We start from the raw sequence: 23,975 nt of genomic DNA on the forward strand, positions 1-23,975 counted from the left end.
AAAGGCAGATCATTTTCTTTAAACACACACCAGTGAACAGAAACCACACGTATATCTCAGCTTCAGTGGACCCACCCCTGCAGCGTGGCCCCTTCCCTGCCAGCCACCAGGGTGCTGTGTGAACACTCTGAGCCGTTTGGGGTCCATCAGGGCAGGGTCCAGAACCAGCAGTGCTTAGAAGGCCGACATGGCTGACAAGGACCAGAACCACTTTGTAAAAATAACCAGGCTATTTGTTGAGAAAGTGAGATTTGGGGTGAACAGTTAGAATACTGCCCCTACGTAGAGCAAAACTCCTGCAGCTCCTGGAAGATATTCCTTCTGAGATGGTGCCTCCCACATGCAGGTTTATCTCAAACCTTCAGAGGTGAAGGAGGGACCTTTGTCCACTGGACGCTCAAAGAGGGGTGGGCTGGGGCACATGGGGAGACCAGGCAGGATGGGGTGCTCACGGGCACGCAGGGAGGCCTGTCGTGGCAGTGCCCGCTCCGCAGCTGTCCCCGGCCCCGCCCCCTGATTAAAATCGTGTTGTCTCCAAAGCGTGGGTCTCTGGGTCCTTGAGCCCAGCGGTGGGCACCGGGCTCCCTGGGGTCAGCAGGTGGGGTCCCTGGTGCAGACCGCTCATAACCTCACGGCTTGGCTTCACCACAGATCCACCTTGGAATGACACGTTTCCACCCTGCCACCTCCCCTGAAAAACACTGATCGGGCGATGATCCGCTGCCCGGGCGGCCGGCGTGGAGCCAACGGCCCCGCCCAAGCTAGTCCTGTTTGTGAAATAAATACGAGCATTGATGGTTCCTGTCCAGTTCCCTGCCACCCCTGCTGGCCTCCCCCAGCTCAGACGCTCGTTTCTGGGGTGTGAACGAGCTCCCCGTTCTTCTCAGGCTCTGTCTTCAGGAATTGCTCCACCTCCCGAGAGTCCACCTTCACGTCCTCGGGGGGCTTGTGATGCTCCTCCTCCGTGGCCGCCTCGGGCCTCTTCCCAATGCATAAGAAGTTGCCCAGCACCAGCACGAGGGAGGAGGCCAGCACCTCAGCCCCCGCCAGGACAAACACATACTGGTACACGTGCGTCGCATCCAGGAGCTTGCCTGCAGTGCAGGGGGACAGGGTCAGCCCAGGGCTGAAGCTTCCCCCGGATCCCCCCAGTCACCAGTGCCCTGCCGGGGACAGCCCAGGGCCCCTGAGGCAGCCACCCTCACCCCCACCACCTTCCCCCGGGCCGCGCAGACTCAGAGGCTAAAGCAGAGTGGCTTTGACAAGGGTTTGGAGCAGAGCCTCCGGTGGGGCCTCATCCCCCGCCAGGTGGAGGCACCTGGAGGGATCTGGCCCCACTGCCTGTCACTGTGGCGGCCCTCATAGGAACCACCTGGGCCCCAGAAGGACCCTGGGACCCCGAGACAGTGACGATTCAGGTACCTCCTCACCCTCGCCCCAGACCTCTCCAGGCAGGAAGAGCCAGAGGCCCAAGGCCAAGTGGGAGGTAGGGGGACTACAGGGTTGGCTGGAGAGACCCAAACCCAGGTGCAGAGGCTTGGTGGGGACTTGGTCACACTGCTCCCACCGTCCACACCATTTTAATCGCACACCATTATTTTCTCAGTTATCAAAAAATAAAGCAAAAGCCCAACGTAACAGAAGCCGGCCCGACCTTCAGCTCTGAGCCTCCCCGGCGTGTGGGGACAGCCAGAAAGGAGGACCAGCACTCCACCCTGGAGCCATCACCTGGGCCACAACTCAAGCCCGTGGCCTCCTCCCACAGTGAACCGAGGGGGACCCAGGGTGCGTGAGAGGCCATGTTCTCTCCTGACACCAGCTGGCCATGTGCTGAGGTACATGGTGGCCTGGCTAGACAAGGCTGAGAGCAGTGAGGGAGGGGGGTCCCTCCAGCTAAGATCCCCCCATGGTGAGTACCGTCCCCAGGAAGAGCAGGTGTGGGAACTGCCCGGAGGCCTGGCCAGGCCTCAGGGAGTGGAGGTACTTCGCTCCCCACCCTGCCCCCAGCACTCACCTCCCGACGGGGGCCCAATGAGCACAGCTATGGCCTCCAGCAGCAGCACGAGGCCAATGGCACTGGAGAACTTCTGGGTGCCCACGATGGCCATGAGTACCTCGAACTGCAGGGCCCCCACCATGCCGTAGGAGATGCCGAAGAAGATGCAGAAGACCACCAGGCCACTGTAGTCACTGGCTGTAGATCCCGTGAGGTCGGTGAAGCCGTTGAAGAACATGGCGAAGCTGAAGAGGTACACAGAGTAGGGCCGCACCTTCTTGAGCCCTGTGATGAAGCCGGCGGTGGGCCTCGCGAAGATGTCGATGAAGCCCAGGATGGTGAGCAGGAAGGCCGCCCGGGTGTCGGGCACACCCAGGTCCTTGGCGTAGCTCACCACAAACACGGGCGGCACAAAGAGCCCCAGCACCATGATGGAGGCGGCCAGGGCATAGATGACAAAGCCGCGGTCCCTGAAGACGCTCAGGTCCAGGAGCCGCCGGGATGGCCGCTGGGGCCCGGGCCCCGAACCTGAAGCCAGCCGGGGCGCCTCCAGGGGCCGCATGAGTGCAGCACACACGCAGCAGTTGAGCAGCAGGCCGCCCAGGATGAGGAAGCCGCCCCGCCAGCCATAGTGGTCCTGCAGCACCTGCCCCAGCGGGGACAGGGCGCACAGGAACACCGGGCTGCCCGCTGCCGCCAGCCCGTTGGCCATGGGACGCCGCTTGTTGAAGTAGCGGTTGAGCATGATGAGTGAGGGCTGGAAGTTGAGGGCCAGACCCAAGCCTGGGGGGGAATGGGCGGGTGAGCGCAGGTGGCCCAGCCCCAGTTCTCCCCAGCACGGGCTCCCGCCTGAACGATTCTGTTTGTGGGTCTGACAGGCGTCGACATGAGGAGACTCGGTGTGTGTTCAGAGCCCCTGTTGCCAACCCACGTGCCCGGGAGAGACAGACGGGGAACGAGGGACGGGATGGCTCTGGGTGGGTACACCCCACAGCTGCCCACCCCTGGGAGGTCCTTTCTCTTCCATCAACATGAGCCATCGCCACCCGGCTGCCCCACTTCTGGCGGGGCTCACTCACCGGTAATGACCCCAGTGGTGAAGTAGAGCTGGATGATGCTTCCACAGAAGGATGCAGACACCATGCCCAGGGACGCCAAGAGGCCACCTGTGAACATGACGGGCCGGCAGCCAAAGCGATTCACACACACGCTGCAGAGCGGGCCTGGAGGATGGGGGACAGCAGCTGAGGGGTGGGACCGAGGCTCTCCATGCCCAGAGAGACCTGCCCTTCCCTGATGCCCCCTTGCCCCTGGCTCAGGATACACAGGGGCACCAGGTGCCCAGCGTGCAGGTCACGCTCGCCCGTCTTTTAAGCAAAGCATGGCTCACAAGGAACGGTCCCCATTAGAGGGGTCTTTTCTGGTTGGTCTGTGCAGGCAGCAAGAACAGCTCCGGGATCCAGCACAGCTGTGCAGACACAGCCCTTTGGACAGGGTCCCAGACAGCCTTGGCCTGTGCTCGTCTGCACTCTGGAGACCACGGCATCCTCGAGGGCTTCCCACCAGGTGCCCCTGGGGACCGGGGCTGAAGACGCTGGGCGCGCTACCCAACCCCTGACCCCCAGGCCTTTTTGTCCAGAACTGAACTTGATGAACTCCCAGAGGCAGTCACCTGGCATGACGGCCCCTCACCTGTCCCGTACAGCATGGCCAACAGGATGGAGGAGATCCAGGCTGTGTCACTGTAGCCTATCCCAAACTCTCGTATGAGCTCTTTGAAGAAGACGCTGACCGCCTTGGGGAAGGCGTAGGAGAAGCCTGTGATGACAAAACAGCCCCAAAGGATGGCCCAGCCCCAGCCCCCATCTGGGGCCTTGATGCCCGTCGGGCCCTCTTCGACCACTGCCCCTCCCATGGCCAGGAGGGCTGGTTCTGCGTCCCTGAGAAAGAGGAAGCCAGGCTGACTCAGTTGTCAGGCAGTCACCCAGCTACAGCCCTGCAGTGTGGGGACAGAGATGCACCTGAGGGCTGGCACCCAGGCCGACCACCCCTCCCTTCAGGCCTCAGCCCCCAGCAGGAGCTCAGCTCTGGCCCAGGCCACGTGCCCGACGTTACCTGAGAGCCCTGCCTCTGACCCTCGCCTGTGCTGGGTGCAGGGCAGGGAGGTCTGGGGTGACCAGCAGCTGCAACTCCTCCTCCCTCCCCTGCTCAGGCCTGGCCTGCTTCCATACAGCTGGCTTTAAAGGGCAGTGACTTTTTTGGGCTCAGCCATGTCTCAAGTTACCTCCTGAGGAGGGCAGACCCCAGTGGGGAAGTCAGCCATGCTCTGGCCTCCTGCCTGACCCTGTGTTGGGAAGCAGTGTGGTTTTAGCAGCCAGCACCTCGGGCAGTGAAGCCAGCCCTGGTGAGGACCCAGGGCCCAATCTAGGCTGCAGTCCCTTGAGACCTCAATCTAGATGTGGCCAGCCTTGCTCTCCCACCCCCAGGGGGACAGGGCTCCCCGATCCTTTCCACTCTGATCGCACTGCACAAGAAGTGAGAGTCTGAAGAAGAGGCTCACACAGGCTGTGCTGTGGGGGGGAGGGCGGGGGTCGCTGTGCTGGCCCAGACTCGTCCCACGTCTTTATCATCCACCTGCAGCAGCTCTTTTGGGAGCCTGAGGACAGCAGGGCCAGCCCAGGTGGAAGGTGCCTGTCGGCTGCTGGAGTTTAACCCTTCTAGCGAGGGAAGGGCAGGAGGGACACACTTCCATCCAGCCTACCAGAGCAAACCATTCTAGCCCCCAGGCTGCCAAGGAGGGAGCTGGCCGCACCCACTGCTGGCCCCAAACCCGAAGAAGCTCAGGGTCAACTTTCCTCTTTTAAACCCCAGGAACTAAGCTCGTTTGAGGCCCAGTAACTTGAAACACTGCAGGCAGATTTCCACCTGGAGATCCTCCCCTCCCTTCCCGTCTTCATCCCCCAACCCCTCCCTGATCCTTGCTCCAGAAACCCCCTAATCCCAGAGATCAGCCTGGTGGCCTAATGCCCCCACCTCACCTGACAGAAGCTGTTTGAAGGACAGAGTAGGCCTTGCTGCAGGCGCGGGGAAGGGAGGGCGTGTCGGATCCAGCCGCTTGCTGCCCACTGAAGCTCTCGTGTCTCCCCACCAGCGGCGAGCTATAAACCACCTCCCTGGTGGGGGAAGCGCTGATGTGTAGTATCTGCTGACTTGGTGGTGTAAACACTCCACCTCCACGATGCCCGAGCACTTCCTGCATGAGCTGGACACGCAGCACCACAGCCCCCTTCCTGTCAGCCGCCTTCCTGGGTTTCATAATCTGTCCCGACTCCACCCCTTGCCCCTTTTCCTTGAATCCTTCTTGACCTGGCACAGCCCTCCGGGTGGCCACCCTTTCATCTGAGGCTATACAGAACCTATACGGACTCTGGAATGAGGACAAGGGCTTCTATCCCCGGACAGTCTGAGCACAGCTTCAGTGTGGTGGGAAAGGAATGTGGAAAATAAGACACACTCCCTGTTCCCCACCACCCCCACTGCCTCCAGCCTGCCCCCCAGCACCCCAACCACAGGTGCTGTGCCCTCTGGGGGCTCTGATTCAGTAGTCTGGGGGGATCTGGGCTCTGATTTAGCGGTGGTGGGGCGTCTGAGATCTGATTCAGTGCGAGGGGTGGTCTCTGATTCAGTGGACGGTTGGGTATCCAAGGTTCTGATTCAGCAGTGGAGGGAGGTCCTGGGCTTTGATTCAAAGGGGGTTGGGGGGGGGTTGTTTTTTAAGGGCATCCTAGGTGATTCTAAGAAGTAGCTGCTGTCCGTGGGCACCACCCTTTGATGACCAGACCTCCAGGAGCCAGCTGGCTGTCAGGGTGATGACAAGGCAGACACAGCCCACCAGAGCAGAACAGCAGCCCTGCCCCCCACCCCAGACTGGGCCAGAGGTCCACCTTCAGAGCCTCTGCTAGTTCTCAGCTGGGCCAGGGCCACAGGCGCCACTTTTGGGAAACCTAGGAGAAGCCCTCACCTCTCCCGGCACTCAGACCCCAGTGCTCTTTCAAGCACTTTGCCCGGTGCTTGGAAGGCTCCTGGGCTTCAGTGAGCAGGATGAAGGGTGCGTCCAAGACCAAGGGCTGCGCAGCCATCCGGGGGACACAGCTGAAGGGTGCACGGGGGCACCCCAGCCAAGGGAGCCCCCCATCCTCCTGCAAATGTGTGCACAGACCCGTGACCTGGCATAGCCCCCTGGGTGGCCACCTCCACATCTGAGGCTACACAGAACCTGGGACGGGACAGTCTGAGCACAGCTTCGGTGTGGTCCACCCCTAGGTTCTCCTCCAGAGCCCTGCCTTTGACAACACAGCCGGGTGCCTGAGCCTGGAACGGGACAAATGGACAAAGGTCATCCACAGCCAAACTTCCCGGGTGGGGGTACCAAGCTGCTGTCCCTTCCCCTTGATAGCGTTAAGTTTAAAAGATCTCTAAGGTACATGCATCTGAGTGATATTAAAAAAAACAAAAAACTAATAAGTATATCTTAGGAATGGGAACATTCCTAAGATATACTTACCTTAAGCAATACTTATTGATGCAGTGACGCTATTTAAGGCAGAAAGTACAGGAACCCCAGACCCAGGACTCAGGACAGTGGTCATGGTCATGGGGGCACTGAGGGGCTGGTTGTCCTCAGAATCCTGGCATGTTTGGGGTTGTGGGCTTTTTAAAGTAAATCAAGTGGGCCATGTAGAGGCCAAGGAGGGGAGTGTGTCTGGGCCGAGCAATTAGGAATAGCCCAACTCTTATAAACCCAAGGTTCCAAAACAGAACAAAGGAGGGCCTCCCTCTGAGATTTCCGTGGTTCCATCAGCCATGCCTGGTGCACCATGGGGATCATGGGCACCCCAACCTTTGAGGCCCCATTCTCTGCCCGCCAGGGCTGGGCCCTCCCTGGAGGCCCCCAGGATCCTCAGGAGAACTAGCATCTGGGAGGGTGAGGAGGCAGAGGGATGGGTGCCAAGGCCCAGAGGCAGGAGGGTTCAGTGTGTTCTGGGACCTGTGTGGGCCAAGGGGCTGCCATGTGAAGCTCACGTGGGGAGGGGGCCACCTTTTGTGCCTGGACCAAGGCCCAGTATGGTCATCTCTCCCACCAACCCCTGAATGCCCCAGAAGCACTTCAGACCCTACTCCAGCTAACCCCCCAGCCCAGGGTGCCAGCCACACTGAAATGACCCCCGCCCTGTTCCCCACACCAGATGGTCCTCAAACTGAGGTTTCTAGTGAATTTCAATTTGCCAACAGAGGTGGAGGTGGTGGTGAGCAAGCAGGGAAGATGATGGAGGACTGGGGGGCTCTAGGTTGGGGGCAAAGGGATTTCACTCAGCAGTGCTCTCTGTATTTATGGGGTGGGTGGAGAAGGGGCTGGGATTTCCAAGAGCAAAATGTCATCAGCCCAGCCCGTCACGTTGAAGAGGCAGGCTTGGGTACAGGCTGACTGGTGTTCCAAGGAAAACCCAGGGTGAGAGGAGCAGCCCCCTTGGGGGCCTGTCGGAGACCCTCAGTGCAGCGCAGAGGGAGGTGGCACCAGCACATCTGTGAGCACATGCCGGCTGGCTGTCCTTTCAGTGACATTTAGTCTCCCAGAGAAGCATGCAAACCACGTACGCAGCCCAGAAATAACCCGCCCTCTGGGCCTCAGAAAGCTGATCTCCCAGGTGGGGTGTATGTGCCTGCTTCTGGGTCAGGTGAGGTTCCAGGGGCTGCCCCCCAGGTCCCAGCTCAGAGGAATGTACACAGAGGTCCCTCAGAATGACCCGACCATTGTGCCCTCCCAAATCAAGGGCTCCCACCAGCTGCTCCCTCAGGGGTCCACTGGCTATCTGGGTGAGGGTCCCAGCTGGGGTCAGGCTCCAGCTTCTGCATTACCCCTCTCCCCAGTGCCCCCCTTCTCTGCCTACACTCACCCACTTTGAATGCCATCTTGGTGGTGACGGTGTCCAGCCTCAGCCTCACCCCCACCCCCACACATCCACCCGGAGAGCTAGTGCAAACCCCATACCAATGTGTTCCCAACCCAACGCCACACGCCTACCTCAGAGCCAGCCCTGAACTCACATCCTGTTGGCCTCACCACCTCCCAGACCCCTTCTGCCACTCCAATCCAGCCACAGCTTGCCGCTGCTCCTTAGGCCTCTGTACTGGCAGTCCCCTCACCCACCTCGGGTCCTGGGTCTGTGGCCCATCAGTCCCCAGGGCAGGCCATGAACCCAGGGAGCAGGGTTCAGTGCGGGGGGCCCCCAGCCCTAGAGCCTGTGGCCTGTCCCAGGTGCTTAGTCGGTGCACTTTCTAGGCTGGCCAGTTACCTAACTGGACTTCTAGTCCTTGGAGACTAGCTCCAGGTGGGCAGGGCAGGAAAGGGGCAATTACGTTTCTTCCTGACTCTTCCTGCACCAGGAGGCTTGGGAGACATGCCTGAGCAACAGGGAAGCAGGCCAGGGTGGCTAGCACCTGGCTCCTTGAGCCCCAAGGCCCCTGAAGCCCATGGGGGTAGCTGACAGGCAAGAGGGTGCTGCACCTCAGGAGGAGGGAGGACCTCCCCTTCTTCCTTCCCCCACTGCCCCTGTTGTGCAAACAGGTAACCAGAAGATCCAGGACACACTCACCCATCCACCACTGGTCAGAGTGTCTGTCTCCCTCCCAAGAAGGGGGAAAGGACCCCAGATGCCCACCTCAGCCCTGCCCTCACCTGTGTTTGGAGCTGTGACTGGAGGGAGGTGACTGGGGCTTTTTCTGGGGAGGTGGGAGCCGGGCAGTGGGTGGCCTGGGCCCTCCACCCCACCTCCACTGACCACACAGCTCTCCACCGCATGCCCAGTGCCCCTGCAAACTCTCAGGTGGGCTCACGTCCTCTTGCAGGGGCTGGTGGGGTGGAAACAGTGGCCTCATTCACCAGATTGGACACTGCGCCCCAGGCCAGCCCCTAGCTCTGAGTCATTCTCCGCTCCACCACCATCACCCCGTTATGACAGGAGGAGGCCATTCGAGAGTGGCCCTGGGGATGTTTTTGTGCTTACCCTGTTAGAGCCCCCTCCTCTACAGAGCTCAGTGGGCAATGAGGAGGGGCCAGGAGGTAGTTGAGCAGGCCCAAGTTGCACTCCTCCAGGCCCTGACCCAACCCTGCCCAGCCTGCAAGTGCTTGGCCTGCCCATCCACGTGGCCACCTTGTCCCATTCCTCAACTCCCTACAGCCCCCCAACCCGAAAGCCTGTAACCTAAGGCCAAGGCCCAGAAGGTGGTCTCTGTGTCGGCAAGCCCCACCAGCCAAGAGGGGCCCCTTCCACCAAAACTGGGTTCCCAGCTCCCACCACCATAGGGCCACCATAGGGCCTTTGGAACAAGTAGGAGAGGGGAGGTGGCTGAGGAGGGGAGAACGGCTGGGGAGGGGGATGTGGAGGGACCCTAAGCTCCACCCACCACCACCACCCCCACCGGACCCGAGGGTGCAGGACGGACAACGGACCCTCCTTCCCGTTCCAGCTTCTGGCTGGGCAGGTGGGGGGTCAGGCCGACCTCGCCGGCAGCGGGGGGCTGGGGGGGGGCGTTGGGAGAGAGGATGCTCCGCACGGCCCCGCCCCAGCCCCCCTGCATGGCCGCGCGCGGGACGTGGGGGACGTGACCGCGCCAAGGGAGGAGCCGCCGCCGTATTGCCTGGAGTAGGCGCCCTCCCGCCCGCTACCGTATTGGCCAGAGCGCACAGCCAAGCCGCGGGACTGCCCGGGTCAGCGAGCCCCGGAGCCACACTGGGCGTCCCCCAGCGCCGAAGGGGACCCCGCGGCTCTCACAGAGCGGGGCCCGCTTCACTGTCCCCCCGTTGGGGCTGGGCCAGGTGGGCGCGAGTTGGAGCTAGCAACATTGAGAACTCCGGGTCTCCGGGACCCACTTCCCCGCACAGCCGGTTTCACAGATGGAGACTGAAGCCGGGAGGTCTGCACACGCCGAGGCGAAGCCATGAGGAGCCCCATGCCTTGTCCGCTCCTGCCCCGCCCCTGTGTCGGGGCCCAGTGCGCCCGAGGCCTAATCTTGCCTGATCCGGAGGTGTCTCCAATGGACTGATCGCTCTGCCTGGCTGTCTTCTCCACTGGTCACCTCCCAGAAGGGCCAGCCCGGGGCCCTGGGGTCGCTCTGCTGGGCTCCTCACCTCCCGGGGGCTGAACTGGCCCCCTCCACACCTGCCAGGTCTCTGGAAGGACCGCCCTGGTGCAAGTCAGCCTTGTCATACGGACACCACCAGCCAGTGCGTGGGACCCCACAGACCCCGCTCCACACACTGTCCCTGGCCAGTGTCCTGAGGAGCGTGAACACCTCCCGCTCCTTCTGCCCTCCAAACTGAGGTGTCCAGCTGGAGTGGGTGAGAGCTGTGTTGCCTCCTGGGTATCAGGCCCTGCCCAAGGTTACATGGGGTTGTTACAGAGCCTGTCTTGGGATCAGGCCTCCCAAAGTCCACCCCAGGCACTGTCTACACCACAGACTGCTGGGCAGGAAGGCTCCACACCTGTCTGGGCACTGCCACCCATGCCCTCAGAGCCCCTTGGGGGCAGACCTCCCACCATGGGAGCAACTCCTTAACAGCTGAGCCCAAAGGGCCCAGTCCATCCTCCAGGACACACTCCTGCATCTGTCCCTGTCCCTCCCAGTGCCCATCTGACCCCTGAAGACTTTTGGGCCTTCAGAATGAGGCAGTGGACCCCTGAACCCACTAACCCACACAGCACACACGCCTGCCGTTGGCTTTGGACAAGCCCCTCTGACCTCGGCTGCATGAAGGCCGTTGGTCCAGCTGCCACCTCCTGTCCCTCAGACCATTCTGCCCGGCCATGGTCATCACACAGAGTGATCCTGTCAGCCCAGGCACCTCTGGGTGTGCAGCTTAGTGCATCTGGGACAGAGAAGCACTCTGGGCCCTGGGCTGCCCCTTTGTCCCTCACCCAGAATCCAGGCACCCCCCACCCCACCCCAGCGGCCATGACCCCAACTGCTTCCCCTTCCACTCACAGGCCTGCCAGCCACGGGCCTGGGCCAGCATCCATGTAGGTAAGTTGTCAACCCACTTTTCAGGTAAGTAAACCAAGGCCCCTGAGGCCCCACCTGGTTTTCCCAGGGCTAGGGGCCTGGGAGGGGGGTGAGGCGAGCTCAGGGACTCCAGTCTGATCCTGGAGGCGGGGGGGGGGGGGGGGGGGGGTACCCGTTCTCTCTGCCCAGGGACTGGATCAGAAGCCTTTGCCTGAGGGCGGGTTTGGGTTGGTGAGTGTTTAGGGCGGCGGTAAGAACAGGGAGGTGAGAGAGAGGACCGGCCCTCGGGCACCACCACCCGGGCGCCCCGACCTGGAGCGCACGTGCTCCCCAATCCCCCCGGCAAGGGGGCACGGGCCGCGGCAAGGGGGCGTTAGCCCCACCAAATATAGCCAGCGAGCCCCATCCACTCGCCGCGAACCGAGCTATTTATACCGGAACCGGAGCTGCAGCCCGAGGGTTGCCCGACGGAGGGGCGCCCAGATGAGTTGGGGAAGTCGGGGTCGCGTGACTCGGGTCCGAGGGCGCGGAGGGGTGCGGCTGGCTCCCCGGGGCCCTCAATGGGGGCCGCCCGGGAGGGGGCTCATCTGTGCCCGGGGCGCCCCCGGACCAGGAGGGCGAAAGGCAGAAGCGCGGACCCCAAGGACGCTCCCACGCCGGGTGCAGACTCAGCGCCAGGGCGACTCAGAGGGTCCCAGTCCCGGAGCCGCGGAAACACCCGGGCAGTGCCTACCTGCTGCCGCTCGGCCGCCGCGCGTCTCTGCTCGCCTAGCTGCCGGGCGCGGTGCCGGGGGCGACTCAGGCCGCTCGCGCGGCACTTCCCCAGTGTACGTCACCGCCGCCTGGCGCCGCCCTGCATGGACCCCGCGGGAGGGGCGCCCCAGTGCTCCCCGACGGCGCGGACACCGGCGCGGGTTGTGCCTTCTCGCCCGACCAGTCCCGCTCCCCCGCGCCCTCAGACCGGGCCCCCAGCCTCGCCATCCCCTGGCGCTGGGCTGGGAGCCCGGGCGCGCAGCCCCCTCCCGCCCCTCCGTCTCCCACTCTGTGGGCGCTCGCTTCCCTCTGCCTGGGCTTGATGGGAGCCCAACTGGGTCCCGCAGTGACCCCCGTCGCCCCCCGCGCCCCGAGCCGCGCCCTCTGACAGGTGAGCGCGCGCATCCAGGCGCACCCCATGCCGCGAAGTGCCCGCGGACCCCGTGGGGTTCCCACCTCTTGGCTCAGCTTTGGGGTTTTGCAGGCCTCCCTGGCCAAGCCCCCCGGGATCTGCGCCCCCATCCAAACTTCGGGGCCGACACCCGCCCTGGCCCCCCAACCCCCAGCCCGCACTGCCTGGGTGATCTTGGGCAAGGCCTCCGTCCTCTCTGACTTCCGTTTCCCCCTGTGGCTTTGTGCGCTGCTGAGCCAGATAACAGCCGCTGCCCCTCCTCTCGCGCTCCCAGAACTGGCTGTGCTGGGGGTATGGTGGGGGGCCCAAGGCATACTCCACATCCCCACACCCCGCGGACACTCATCTAAGGGGAGCGTTGATCCTGGCTGATCCTGGGCAAGGAGCTTCAAACCCCTGGTTTTCTCATCTGCAAGATGGAAAGAACTAAGGTTTGAGGAGGCACCAGGGAGTGTGGCCATTGGTGGCCTGGGACCAGGACACCACTTGGTGGCTGCCCCTGAGCCACAGGACCACTTTCCATTGAACCTACTTCAAAATGACACCCGAGTCTTCTGGGACTACAGGAGGCCAGGCATTGGTGTCTCTGGCAAAGATTCCAGCTCATCCTGGACAGGGTGACAGAGTGAACATCCCTGGAGGATTACCCCCCTCCAGAGGCCTATGGGGTGGCCCATCCGCCTTGGCACAGTACAGAGGAGTGGGCAGAATGGTGGTGGTGTTGGCCTCCTGGCCCAGAGTTCACCATCCGACCACCCCTTCTGAGACACCAAGTCCACTGAGGCCTTCTGGTTTTTTTTTCAGATGCTGGGAGACTGCCCCACCCCCACCCCCTGTCAGAAGAGCCCTAGCACTCATAGAGGCTGAGCTGGATCTAGCTGCCACCCCGGCCCGGGACCCGACCACCCTCACCCCCAAATGCTAAAGAAGTTGCCACATAGGCATACACACACAAGAAAGCAGGAAGCACAGCCCAAGCCTCCAGCAGCAACTTGGCCTAGGCCTCCCAGGTGAAGCCCTGCTGAGTTGGCCTGGACCCTGGGTGTCTATAGGGGCCCTTGGGAAGGAAGGGGGTCCCCATGGGGTATCAGATGGTACCCCCAACTGCCTGCACCAACAACACTCACTGGCTTCCTCACGGCTGGAGGTGGAAGGTACACCAGCATGGGAGGGCATCTGAGGGGGTGCAGGGCAGAGCTGCAGAAGGGAATCCCTCACCTGTGCTGGTAGTTCCAACCTCCGGGATGGGGCACCTCCCTCCTCTGCCTCAGATCATTTAGACCCACACCCTGCTCTTCGTGGGCCCCTCCTGCCACCACCTGGATGCCCTACCCATCTTCATGAGGCTTGGGAGCTAGTGCCCCTCACCCCAGAGACCAAAGATTCCTGTTAGGTAGGAGCTGTGCAGCCCTCGAGCCCGCCCCCACCCCGCTCCTGCCCCCACCCACCCCCAAATGGAAGACCTCAGAGAGCCCAAAAAGGGAGACAGATGTGGGGTGGCTGGGGTCTTCCGGCCTGCTCCCAGCCTCCCTCAGACTAGCGCTGGGTCTTCTCTGAGCTCTGCAACCAGGGAGGGCCCCCACCCAGTGATCTGAGGGAGTGCCTGGGTTCCACCCTTGCTCCCCAAGAAGGAAAGGGACACCAAGCCTCCATCTGGGAGGGCTGGGGGTGTTTATCCAGAGATACTGTGGTCCTGCAGGAGCCCCGAGGAGGGAGAGGACAGTTCCCCAGAACCAGGCATGGTGTTCCATGGGTGTGGGCCCCAGGGCCAGCCTGGCTGCTCACTTAGAGCTGAAATGTGGGCTCCCCTCTCCCAGGGACACCGTGGGCAGGCTGATCAGGCACCAGCTTGCCAGCCCCCGCCCCCACCCCAGCAGGGCTCCAGGGAGTGTGCTTTTACTGGGGAAGTGGAGGAAGACCAAAGTGGGGTGGCAGAGTGATGGCCTCTGTGTGTGGCCCGGCGTGGGAAACCACCTGCTGACAGTCAGCGGAACAGCAGAGCAGCCTCCCCGCAGGGCCTCCCGTGGACCAGGGCCCTGCAGGGGAGGACCAGGAACCGCCACAACCTGAGACCCTCGGCCTTCCAGACCCCAAGCTCCCCCTGGGTGCTTCAGTCCACTTTCCAGGGCCAGGAGCCCTGAACACAGCAGGGAAGGAGTGGGTGCAATTCTGTGGTGCAGGGGAGGGGCGGAGAAGGCCAGGGACACCCACCCCAAGTCTGACTCCGATGGCTGGTCCCCCACAGTGGCCCTGGGCTAGCCCCCCAACTGAAGCTCCCCTTTTCTGGAAGGGAGGGGGTGGGTGACCCGGGGAGGTGCAGCCACCCCTGGCGTGGTGGGGGGGATGCTCTCCCTCATGACCCAACCTGCTTCTGGCCCTGCCCTTCCCCACGGTCCACCACGCCCCTGCCAGTGCCCCCACCTGCTCCATCTCCTGGATTCTCATTCTTCCAGTTGTTCCAAATCACAGCTGCAGGTCCCATCAGGCCCTAGAACGTGCTCTGAGGGGCCTCCAGGCCTGCCTGCACCCTCTCCCCGGCTGCTGCAGCTCCTGGGTGGGGACTGTGCCCCACCCTTCCCAAGGAGAGAAGATGGATACAGAGCAGGAATGTCTACTGGGCCCATCACCTTCTCAGAGTCTGATCTCCATTTTCCACCCAGATGGTGGATGGGAGCCAGGCTCCGCCGTGCCACTGTCTCTGAAAATGATCTTGGAAACCTGGAGAGACTTCAGAGGGTCTCAGGGGCAGCCCCCCAGGAAGGATGGTGGGACAGGCCTCCTGCTCCTACGCAGGGCCAGATCTCGGGCATCAGGGAACCTTCCAGGGTCTGATGGGGCCATGCAGAGGCCCCATCCTTGAGCCCTGGGCACCCCCACTGGGCTCCAGGCCCCAGCTGGGCCATTCATCCTGCCCCTGGACTGCCTGTGCCACCCAGCATCGGCTGCCAGCACCCCGTGGACGGGTTCGGGGGAGCACAGGCTGGGTCGGTTGAAGAAAGCCGGGTCATGGGACGGACATTCTGGCTGAGCCTGGGCCCCCCTGCCCTGGGGTCCGGCTCCTGACCCCACCGTCCTTAGGGACCTGGAGGCAGGCAGGACTGTCGCAGCTGGTCCTCACTCATACCACAGCTGGGCCACACCTCCCATGATTCAGGGTGGAGAGGCTGCCTTTCCGGAAGACTGAGGCCAGCGGTACACAGGCCCCTCCCCAAGGTAGGCCACTCCCCTTCCTCCCTGCTTGCCCCTCGGCTTTTCCTCGAAGTCAGTTCAGGCGCCCTGAAAAATAAACATATTGACTACTTGGCTGACCCAGGCTGTGGGCGGAGGTAAAAACAGGCGGCAGAGGCCAGACGCCTGCCCAGCCCAGCCTGATTCACCTGCCCTCCCCACCCAAGGCTGGTGTTGGGCACGGGGGTGAGGGTATGGGTGGGGCTTGGGGGTGTCTGTGGGGGGTGGGAGTTCCGGGTGGGGTTCTGTGCGTTTATTGGGGTGTCTGTGGCAGGCGTTTGAGATGTGGCTGGGATTGGGAGTGGGTGGGCTCTGGCTTGGGCCCTGGTGGGTGATCCCTCTGATAGCCGTTGGCTTTCTCCTGCGGAACCCGGCTGGCTGCTGACCCTCGGGCCAAGGTCAGTCACAAGGGGGGCCGCCCCAGCTGCCCACTCCTCTTGACCCTGCAGCAGTCCTGAAGGGAGGGTCTCACCTGGGAGGTGAGGAAGAGCAACCCAGCATGGGAGGCTGGGTCCAGGTGGGGGCAGCAGACTTGGGCCAATGGCCCCTCTCCTCAGTGGCCGCAGTGACCTCACCCATGCCACTAAGAGACAGGACTGAGACAGGGTCGGTGCTGCTGCCGAAACATTCAGCACCCAAGGTCAGTGGGGCTGCTGGGCAGGCATGCCCAAGACTCTTGTTGAGGTGGGGTGAAGGGGCCCAGCAGAGAGGAAGTCGTGCCGGCAGCCCGGGTCAACCCTGACGCGCTCTGGCCTCAGTGTCCTATCTGTGAAGTGGCAGTGAAGCCCTCCTGACCACTCTTGGGAGGGTTTGAAAGCTCACCCAGCTCACCTGTTAGGAGTGTCGCTCCTGCCCCATCATCCAGCCAGACTGGTCGGGGGGCGCTCCCATGTGGACAAGCCCCCCTGCCCCGCCCACACCAACATCCATCCACCGGGCTTCAGATTGAGGCCTGCCCCAGCTCGGCATCGCCCTCCACCTTCCCAAAGTCACCCAGCACCCTGCACCTCTCACACCCACCCCCGTCCTCAACTGAACTCTGCTTGGACAGCCAGTGAGGGCATCGAGGGTGGGGCAGCTGCAAGGGGTGAAAGGGGGAACTTCTTAGGGCCACAGGCTCTGAGGACAGGTAGCCTCTGTCCTGAGGCTGCTGCCACACCCTCTGGCACCCTGTGACGTCCTCGGGAGCTCTCCTCTCCCCCACCCATAGATGAAATGGGCCTGGCCTGGAGGAGGCGGGACTCAAGTGCAGACCTGAGCTTAGATGTGGGAGGGCACAGGCAGAGGCAGGGCATGGGGAGCGAGCGGGCAGGAGGCCACTGGCCTGGCCAGGTGTGGATGACACGGCTGTGGAGGCTGGAGACTGGGGGTGCAGCGGAGCAGCGCCCACCCCGACCCCACCAGGCTGAGAGGCTCCTGGGACTCCCGCCAGCTCTCCTCCAGGCCTCTGTGCCTTTGCACGTGCTATGCCCTCTTCCCTGGGGAGGCCAGTGAGCCTGTGCTGTGGCTTTGTTACCTGGAGCGTGGCTCCTCCCCAGGTGAGACTGGGGGCCAGAGCTCAGGGGCCAGGTGAGTGCGGGAGGATCCCGGGCAGGTGGAGGCAGGCTGGGCTATCCGAAAGTGCCCGGTGCTTAGCCATGACATCGCTTCTGCAGGATCCTGTCAAAACACTGGTGTCCAAATGTCCTGCCTCCCCCTGCCCGCATCTATAGATGTGGAGCCTCGGCTCCAGGGGAGGCCCCACCAGGAGAAGACAAGGTTCCTGGTGTTGGGGCCCCCTCTCACCCCCCACAGGCGAGAGAGGTATTCGTTCTCTATTGCTACACAAGAAATCACCCCCCAAACTTAGCCACTTAAAAGAGTAAGCATTTATTACTCGCCCTGTGTCTCCGGGTCAGGAATCTGGGGGCGCCTGAGCTGGGTGGTCAAGGTTTCAGGAGGACCCGCTTCCAGGATGTGGCTGTTGGCAGGGGATCTCAGGTCCTCTGCAGATAGGCCTCTTGGGAGGGCTGCTGAGTGTCTTACACCATGGCGGCCTCCCCTGAGTGAGTGGTCCAAGACAGCCAGGGGGCTGTGCGGACCCAGTCCTGGAAATCCAGCATCATCCCTCCTGCAGCTTCCACTGTTAAAGTCACTCTGTCCGGCCCACACTCAAAAGGTGGGGAATTGGGCTCCACTTTTCGAAGGAAGATTAAAGAATTTAGAGGCCCCAGAGGACACCAACCCTTGACCCTGGAAGGAAGGGTTGGGGGACAGGTGTGGAGCCAGACCAGAATTGCTGTCAGGGCTACGACCACTGATCCCCTGGGGAGGGGGCTGCTACTCCTCCCTCCCCACCCCTAGCCCAGAAGTCTCCAGGCAGGGCCCTTTCCAGGTAGGTCTCAGCGGGGTGAGTGGACTTGATACTTGGACCTGAGGGCTATGCGGACTGCCCCCACCCCGCCACGCACCCCTCCAGCTGCTCAGCCCTGATGTTGGGGTACAGGATGCAGCTACAGGTTTGCCCCTTCCCCTCTTCTCCTGGGCCCTGGGGGTTCAAATGTGACGGTTCTCCTACCCTCGGCCACTGAGAACAGCCTGAAGGATGAAGGACGCTGCAGTCATCCTCGTTTTACCTAGCCAGTCACGTTTCTGAAGGCAATGCCTGCAGGTAAGTTTTCCGACAGACTCTGAGGTGGAAAGCAGTGTGCAAAGTCAAATCAAAGTAGGTCACGTGTTTGCTCTTAGAAATACACACATGCCTCGGGAGAGGTACATGCCCCAAGCGGGATCAGGTAAGGCTACATTCAATTTCTCCTTTACACTTTTCTAGAATTTCTCAGTTTTCCCGCAGGGAATATCTATTAGTTGACTTTTTTTTTTTTTTTCAATTGAGGTGATATTCACATAACATGCAACGGATATGTAAAATGTACAACTCAGTGGCATTTAGTTTATTCATAATATTGTACAAACACCAGCTCTCTCTAGTTTCAAAACTTTTTCATCACCCCATAAAACTCCATAAAAATACCACCCTGTACTCAGTAAGTCATCATTCCCCATTTCTTCCTCCCCCATCCTCTGGGAACTGCTAACCTGCATTGTGTCTCTGTGAATTTGCCTGTTCCGGGTATATCACATAAAAAGCATCACATGGTATGTGGCCTTTGTGTCTGGTTGCTTTCACACAGCACAGTGTTTTCAAGGTCCATCCATGTTGTTGTCTTTATAACTTCATTCCCTTTTATAACTGAATAATATCCCACATTTGGTTGTCCATTGATCTGTCAATGGACATTTGGGTCATTTTTACCTCTTAGAGATTGTGAGTAATGCCGCTATGAACATTCCTATAAGGTCTCTCTGTGGAGTGACCCACTCTCCCAAGGAGTGGAATTGCTGGATCACGATAATTCTATGTTTAACTATTTAAGGAACTGCCACACTGTTTTCTGTTTTCCACCTGCACCATTTTACATTCCCACCAGCAATGTATAAGAGTTCCTGTTTATCCACATCCTTGCCAACACTTGTTAGTTTCTGTTTTTTAAAAATCAAAGTCATCCTCATAGGTGTGAAGTGATATCTAAGTGGTATCATACTGTCATTTTGATTTGTATTTCCCTTATGACTAATGACGATGAGCATCTTTTCTTGAGTTTATTAGCCATTTGTATATCTTCTTTAGAGAAATATCTGTTCAAGTCCTGTACCATTTCTTCAAGTGGATTTTATTTTTTTGGTTGAGTTTTTTTGTTTGTTTGTTTGTTTTTAGCTGTGCGGAGTCTTAGCTGCAGCATGCGGGCTCTTAGTTGCGGCGTGCGGGCTCCTAGTTGTGGCATGTGGGATCTAGTTCCCTGACCAGGGATTGAACCCTGGCCCCCTGCAGTGGGAGCTTGGAGTCTTAGCCACTGGACCGCCAGGAAAGTCCCTTGGTTGAGTTTTAAGAGTTCTTTATGTGTTCTGGAGGCTAATCAGATATATGCTTCTCCTATTTCCCAGGTTGTCTTTTCACTCTCTTACATTGTCCTTTGATACAGAAAAGTTTTATATTTGTTTCTTTGGTTGCTGTGTTTTTGGTGTCATATCTAATAATCCATTGCCATGAAGATGTACCCCTATGTTTTCTTCCAAGAATTTTATGGTTTTAGCTCTTACGTGTAGGCTGTTGAGTTTTTTTTTTTTTTTTTTTTTGCGGTACGTGGGCCTCTCACTGCTGTGGCCTCTCCCGTTGCGGAGCACAGGCTCCGGACGCGCAGGCTCAGCAGCCATGGCTCACGGGCCCAGCCGCTCCGCGGCATGTGGGATCTTCCCAGAACGGGGCACGAACCTGCATCCCCTGCATCAGCAGGCGGACTCTCAACCACTGCGCCACCAGGGAAGCCCGGCTGCTGAGTTTTGAGTGGATTTTTGGGTATGGTGTGAGGCGGGGATCAGATTTCATTCTTCTGCACGTGAAGATCCAGTTGTCCCAGCACCACTTGCTGATCTATTACTTTCATAATTACAAAACTAGGTAAAATATAAGCCTGCTCCTGTGTTTAAATTGAAGTAGGCATTGCTCGGCATGGGCCACCTTTTGGATCTAGATGCTGCCCTGGTCTCTCCTTCCTACTCCTGGGGCAGCAAAGCCCTGCCCTAGACCCTTGTCCCCTCCAGCACTCGCACATCAGTGGGCAGATCACCAGCCTCAAGCCAGAGGCCTTAGTGATGGGCATGGAGTAGGAGGCAGGCTCACCTGGGTGCTGGGGGAGGAGCAGCCCACCCTGACATAAAGGGCATGAGGTGTCTGGAGCCTTGGCTGCAGCAAAGGCCACTGGCTCTGCGGGGCTGACCTGGCCTGGGGAAGCCAGGCCAGGTCGGGTCAGGCCTTCAGAGAGACCCATCTCTCCCTGGGATCAGGCTAGGCAGGTGGGGACACAGCCCTCCCCTCTCAGCTCAACCTTTCAGCCTGGAGGCTGGATAGGGCATGGCCCCTAAGGTTTGGACTTTCCCTGCCCCGACCTGCTGCCCCAGGCCCTTTGGATCCAGTCCCCCCAGCTTTTCCTCCCATTTGCTTCATTTCACCTGCCCTTGGTCCCACAGGTGGCCACTTGGGGATCTGCCATCTCTGCCCCATCCTGAGCTGTGGGCTGGGGGCAGGAGGAGGGTCAGGTCTCCCTCTCCCCTTCCTTGGAGCCAATCTAGGTCCTGGGGGTGGGATTGGGTCAGGGTTGGAATTGTCACTTCGTGCTTTCCACTGGCTAGAGCCCCCCAACTCCCTCTTTGCTCTTTGTGTCCACACCCACTCCTCTCCCTGGGTCCTCCCACACCTGTGCCCCCCAGGCCCCACAGGCAGCCCTTCTAGCCTTGCTCCCTGTGGTCCCTACTACCCATTCCTCCCTCCCCTCGTCCTGGAGGCCACACAGTCCAGGCACCCAACATACGGCTCCTCTGTCTGCTGCCTGCAGCCCTGTTCTCCCTCTGGGTCCCACAGGCTTGGGGGCTGCTGCTGTGGGACGCTACCTCCCTGTGCCCCCCTCTGCCTTGCCTGTTGCTGTTTGCCCCCACCTGTGGCCTGAGTGAGGTGCCGCTGAGAGCAGTGGAGTGGCCAGCCACCAGGGAAGGACTGGTGGCCAGAAGACCACTGGGGGCTGGTGGTGGGAGCCTCCCTGCTGTCGGGTCTGGCACAGCCTCCTCAGACAGGGGCCTGGAACAGAGCTGGTGATCACACAACCTCTGCTGGCAGTGGCTGCTCCCACGGCCTGTGCACAGCCTGAGGGTGGCCGGACTATACCTGCAAACTCACCTGCTCTCCAGGTGAGGCGAGGTGCCCCTTCACAGGTCAGGGCAGCTGAGGAGGCTGGCTGAGCCCAACACTGCACAGACTTCCGCTCAGTTAGGTACCTTTCCCAGGGGGCATCTGGCAAACGCTCACTGTCCCACACTCCCTGTCCAGGTCCCCAGCCCCCAAGTGCAGTGGCCGTTTCTCAGACCACAAGCCTCCAGGCCCCCTCTTCTCTCTCTGTCCATCTGGAGTTGGGGGGTAGCCTCTCCCCTCTCAGGGCCCTCAAGACAATCCTTGTATTGGTGACCCCAAGGCCCCCCTGCAGCTCAGACTCCCTGAGGACCCTCAGTTGCCTGCGCCAGTTGGAACTCCCTGCTGCCACCCCCTGCACCGGGGGCCTTCCTCCGGGGTCCTCTCTTTCCCTCACTCCCACATCCAGGCCTGGGCAAGTCCTGCAATTCCTCATGCCCTAGGCCGTGGACCCCCAAGGCTGGGAGAGCCTTTGCCCACCCTGGTGCCTGGAACAGAGTAGGAACTCCAGGAACGCAGGTGAGTGAGGACATTCGGGAAAGGGCAGCTTCACACACCGTCCAGCCTCCTCTCCACCCCTGCAGCCCATTCCTCACACACAGCCAGAGGCAGACTCCCAAAGCACCCCTGGCCCGGGCCTCTGTCTCTCTTCCTTGGCTACCATTCAGGTCTCACCTGCTCAGGTGGGCTGCCTGGTGGCCCAGGTAACTTAGCCCTAGCCACGCACTCTGCACCTGACCTTGCTTTGGCTGCCTCTCCCGACCTTACACTCACCGGGGATCTGCGTACCTTCTGAGGGGTGAGCTGGGTGTGGGCCCACCTCATTACTTGCTTTTGCTCTCTAGGGCTCAAACTCGGCTTACCTGGGCTGCCCCCTCCCAGGTGATACCCGGATTTACAGCTTCCCACTAATCCCCCTAATCTCAACTTGGAGCATCTCAGCCCCAGGGGACAGAGGTCATGACCCAGCCTGGCACACGGAGGCCCGGGAAAGTTCTCCTGAGGTGAAGGATGGAAGTCTCAGCCCGACCCTGCCCTTGGCCTTCCCCAGGCCAGAATGGCCGGCTGGAGGATGCAGCCAGGCCCTGGCAAGGAACCAGGCCCGGGAGCCACAGAGGGGGCTGAGAGAGTGGGCTGGGCTGCGTGCCAAGCTCTAAGCATCCCTGCAGCCACCGGGAGGGCGAGGCCTTGCCCAACCTTCCTGTGCCGACCGCAGTCCTCCTCTTCCCGGTGACTCAGCACAGCTCGGCGGAATGTCTGGGGTCACTCAGGAGAGGGTGGAACGAAGCCAGTCCCTTGCCCCTCAAGCGCCAGCTCACGGGTGGTTTGCAGGGAGGCGTGAGGGTGGGTCCTATCCCTGCTCTGCTTGGCCACTTGAGCCCCCGTCTCCCCTCACCTTGGTTTCCTCACTTTCACTCCAGAGGGTGGACCTCACGGTCTCTGGGGATTCGGTTACTGGAATCCCTCAGCCTCCCCGAATCCCCTCAGAGGCCACAGTGGGCAGCAAAGTGAGGTAGACATCAGCCCCCCGGGCAAGATGGCTGTGGGGGTCGGTTGACCTGGCGAGGTGCACCCTTTCGGTGCCCACTTGTCGGGCAGCTTGTCCTTTTGGCCATGGCCTCACAGGAAACACCGCACTCTGTCCCACCCATGTCCATAGCCCTGCCTCTGCCTCCAGGCCTCAACCTCTAGGAAATGGCTATGTTGGGCCTCCTGGTTCTCTTGTCCCTTCCAGGAGCGCCGTACTTCCCACCAGAGTCCCTTCCTGGTTGTGGCGCCACGAGGACGCCCTCCCCTGCCCCAGCCTGCCGCCCGGTTCACAGGGCACCCCTTGTTCGGCGGGGGCAGGGACCATCCCGCTGGCTGTCCATGGCCTGGCACATACTGGTAGCGGGGGGGATGGTGAAGGACATCTCTCCCACTGAAGCCTCCCAGCTGGTCCCTGTTTCCTCAGGACCCTACCAGGGAATTTGCCCACTTGCTTCTGGTGGTCCAGAGGGGCACACAGAGGCCCAGGCAGCAGGTGGCAGCCTGGCCTTTCCTGCCCTGGGGACTGTGAGCAAGTGGATAGGTCATTGCAGCATAACACAGGCACCTTCCTAATGCAAGGGGGAAGTGACTTGCTCAAGGCCATGCAGGCTGGTGCCTAAGCTGGCCCCACCCAGATCCCTGTGCTTTTGGGACCCCATGAGAGGCCTGCAGCAGGGCTCCCACTGTGAGGTCAGCTCCCAGCACTAGGAGCCCCACGGCCAAAACTTGGAGGAAGGACCTGGAGTCGTGGGCAGTCAGAATGGGGGCCTCGTCGGGCAGCCCGTGGAACTCCCCTGGGGGGCACTGTCCTGGGAGGGCATCCAGCTGCCAGGCCAGGCTGCCCACACAGGGGTCACTTGATGATCACCAAGGTCAGGCTGTATTCTGGGATCTGGGAGCCACAGCCCAAGCCCAGCCCTTTGATGCGTGGCCATCCTGGTTTATACCACCCCACAGCGAGCCGGCTTGCCACCCAGTGTTGACATCTGCTCTAAGCTTAGGTGCTGGGGGTGCCAGTGGGAGCAGGATGGCTGACCACGCCCAGGCCAGCAGACTTGGCCCACTCCTGAGCCCCCTGGCCTCAGTTTCCCCATCTGTAAAGTGGAGAGAGTTCTAGAATCACCCAAAGTGTGGCTTTGAGGGCTTCATGAGATATAGGGGCCACCCCACATGACAGGCCGGGAAGCAGGGCCCCCCTCAGAGCCCACTGGCTTCTC

The 23,975-nt window shown here is 61.1% G+C and overlaps 2 protein-coding genes across 8 annotated transcripts in view; both read right to left on the reverse strand.

Annotated features, from left to right (window-relative positions):
- SLC16A3 (solute carrier family 16 member 3) lies at positions 1–11,885 on the reverse strand. Of its 7 annotated transcripts, none has more exons than XM_032616003.1 (6): positions 11,790–11,885; positions 5,035–5,169; positions 3,689–3,936; positions 3,076–3,219; positions 2,015–2,779; positions 1–1,094 (listed from the first exon to the last, which is right to left on the reverse strand). In XM_032616003.1, the coding sequence occupies exons 3-6, from the start codon at positions 3,909–3,911 to the stop codon at positions 841–843; spliced, it is 1,386 nt and encodes a 461-aa protein (XP_032471894.1). In that variant the 5' UTR covers positions 3,912–3,936; positions 5,035–5,169; positions 11,790–11,885; the 3' UTR covers positions 1–840. The 7 variants fall into 7 exon arrangements, with proteins under 7 accessions (XP_032471894.1, XP_032471898.1, XP_032471897.1 ...); XM_032616007.1 differs by having other exon boundaries at positions 3,689–3,791; positions 11,790–11,842; XM_032616006.1 differs by lacking the exon at positions 11,790–11,885 and adding an exon at positions 4,281–4,340 and having other exon boundaries at positions 3,689–3,791; positions 5,035–5,172.
- Positions 9,719–23,975, reverse strand: part of LOC116746205 (basic proline-rich protein-like) — a 20,519-nt gene continuing 6,262 nt past the window's right edge. The window contains exons 3-7 of the mRNA XM_032617499.1: positions 11,790–11,909; positions 11,492–11,643; positions 11,132–11,196; positions 10,185–10,385; positions 9,719–9,863 (exon numbers count right to left, since the gene is read on the reverse strand). Coding sequence (XP_032473390.1) covers positions 9,719–9,863; positions 10,185–10,385; positions 11,132–11,196; positions 11,492–11,643; positions 11,790–11,909 — 683 coding nt within the window. The remainder of the gene's footprint in view (positions 9,864–10,184; positions 10,386–11,131; positions 11,197–11,491; positions 11,644–11,789; positions 11,910–23,975) is intronic.

This window comes from Phocoena sinus, chromosome 20 (assembly GCF_008692025.1).
Source record: "Phocoena sinus isolate mPhoSin1 chromosome 20, mPhoSin1.pri, whole genome shotgun sequence".
Classification (NCBI taxonomy): Eukaryota; Metazoa; Chordata; class Mammalia; order Artiodactyla; family Phocoenidae; genus Phocoena; species Phocoena sinus.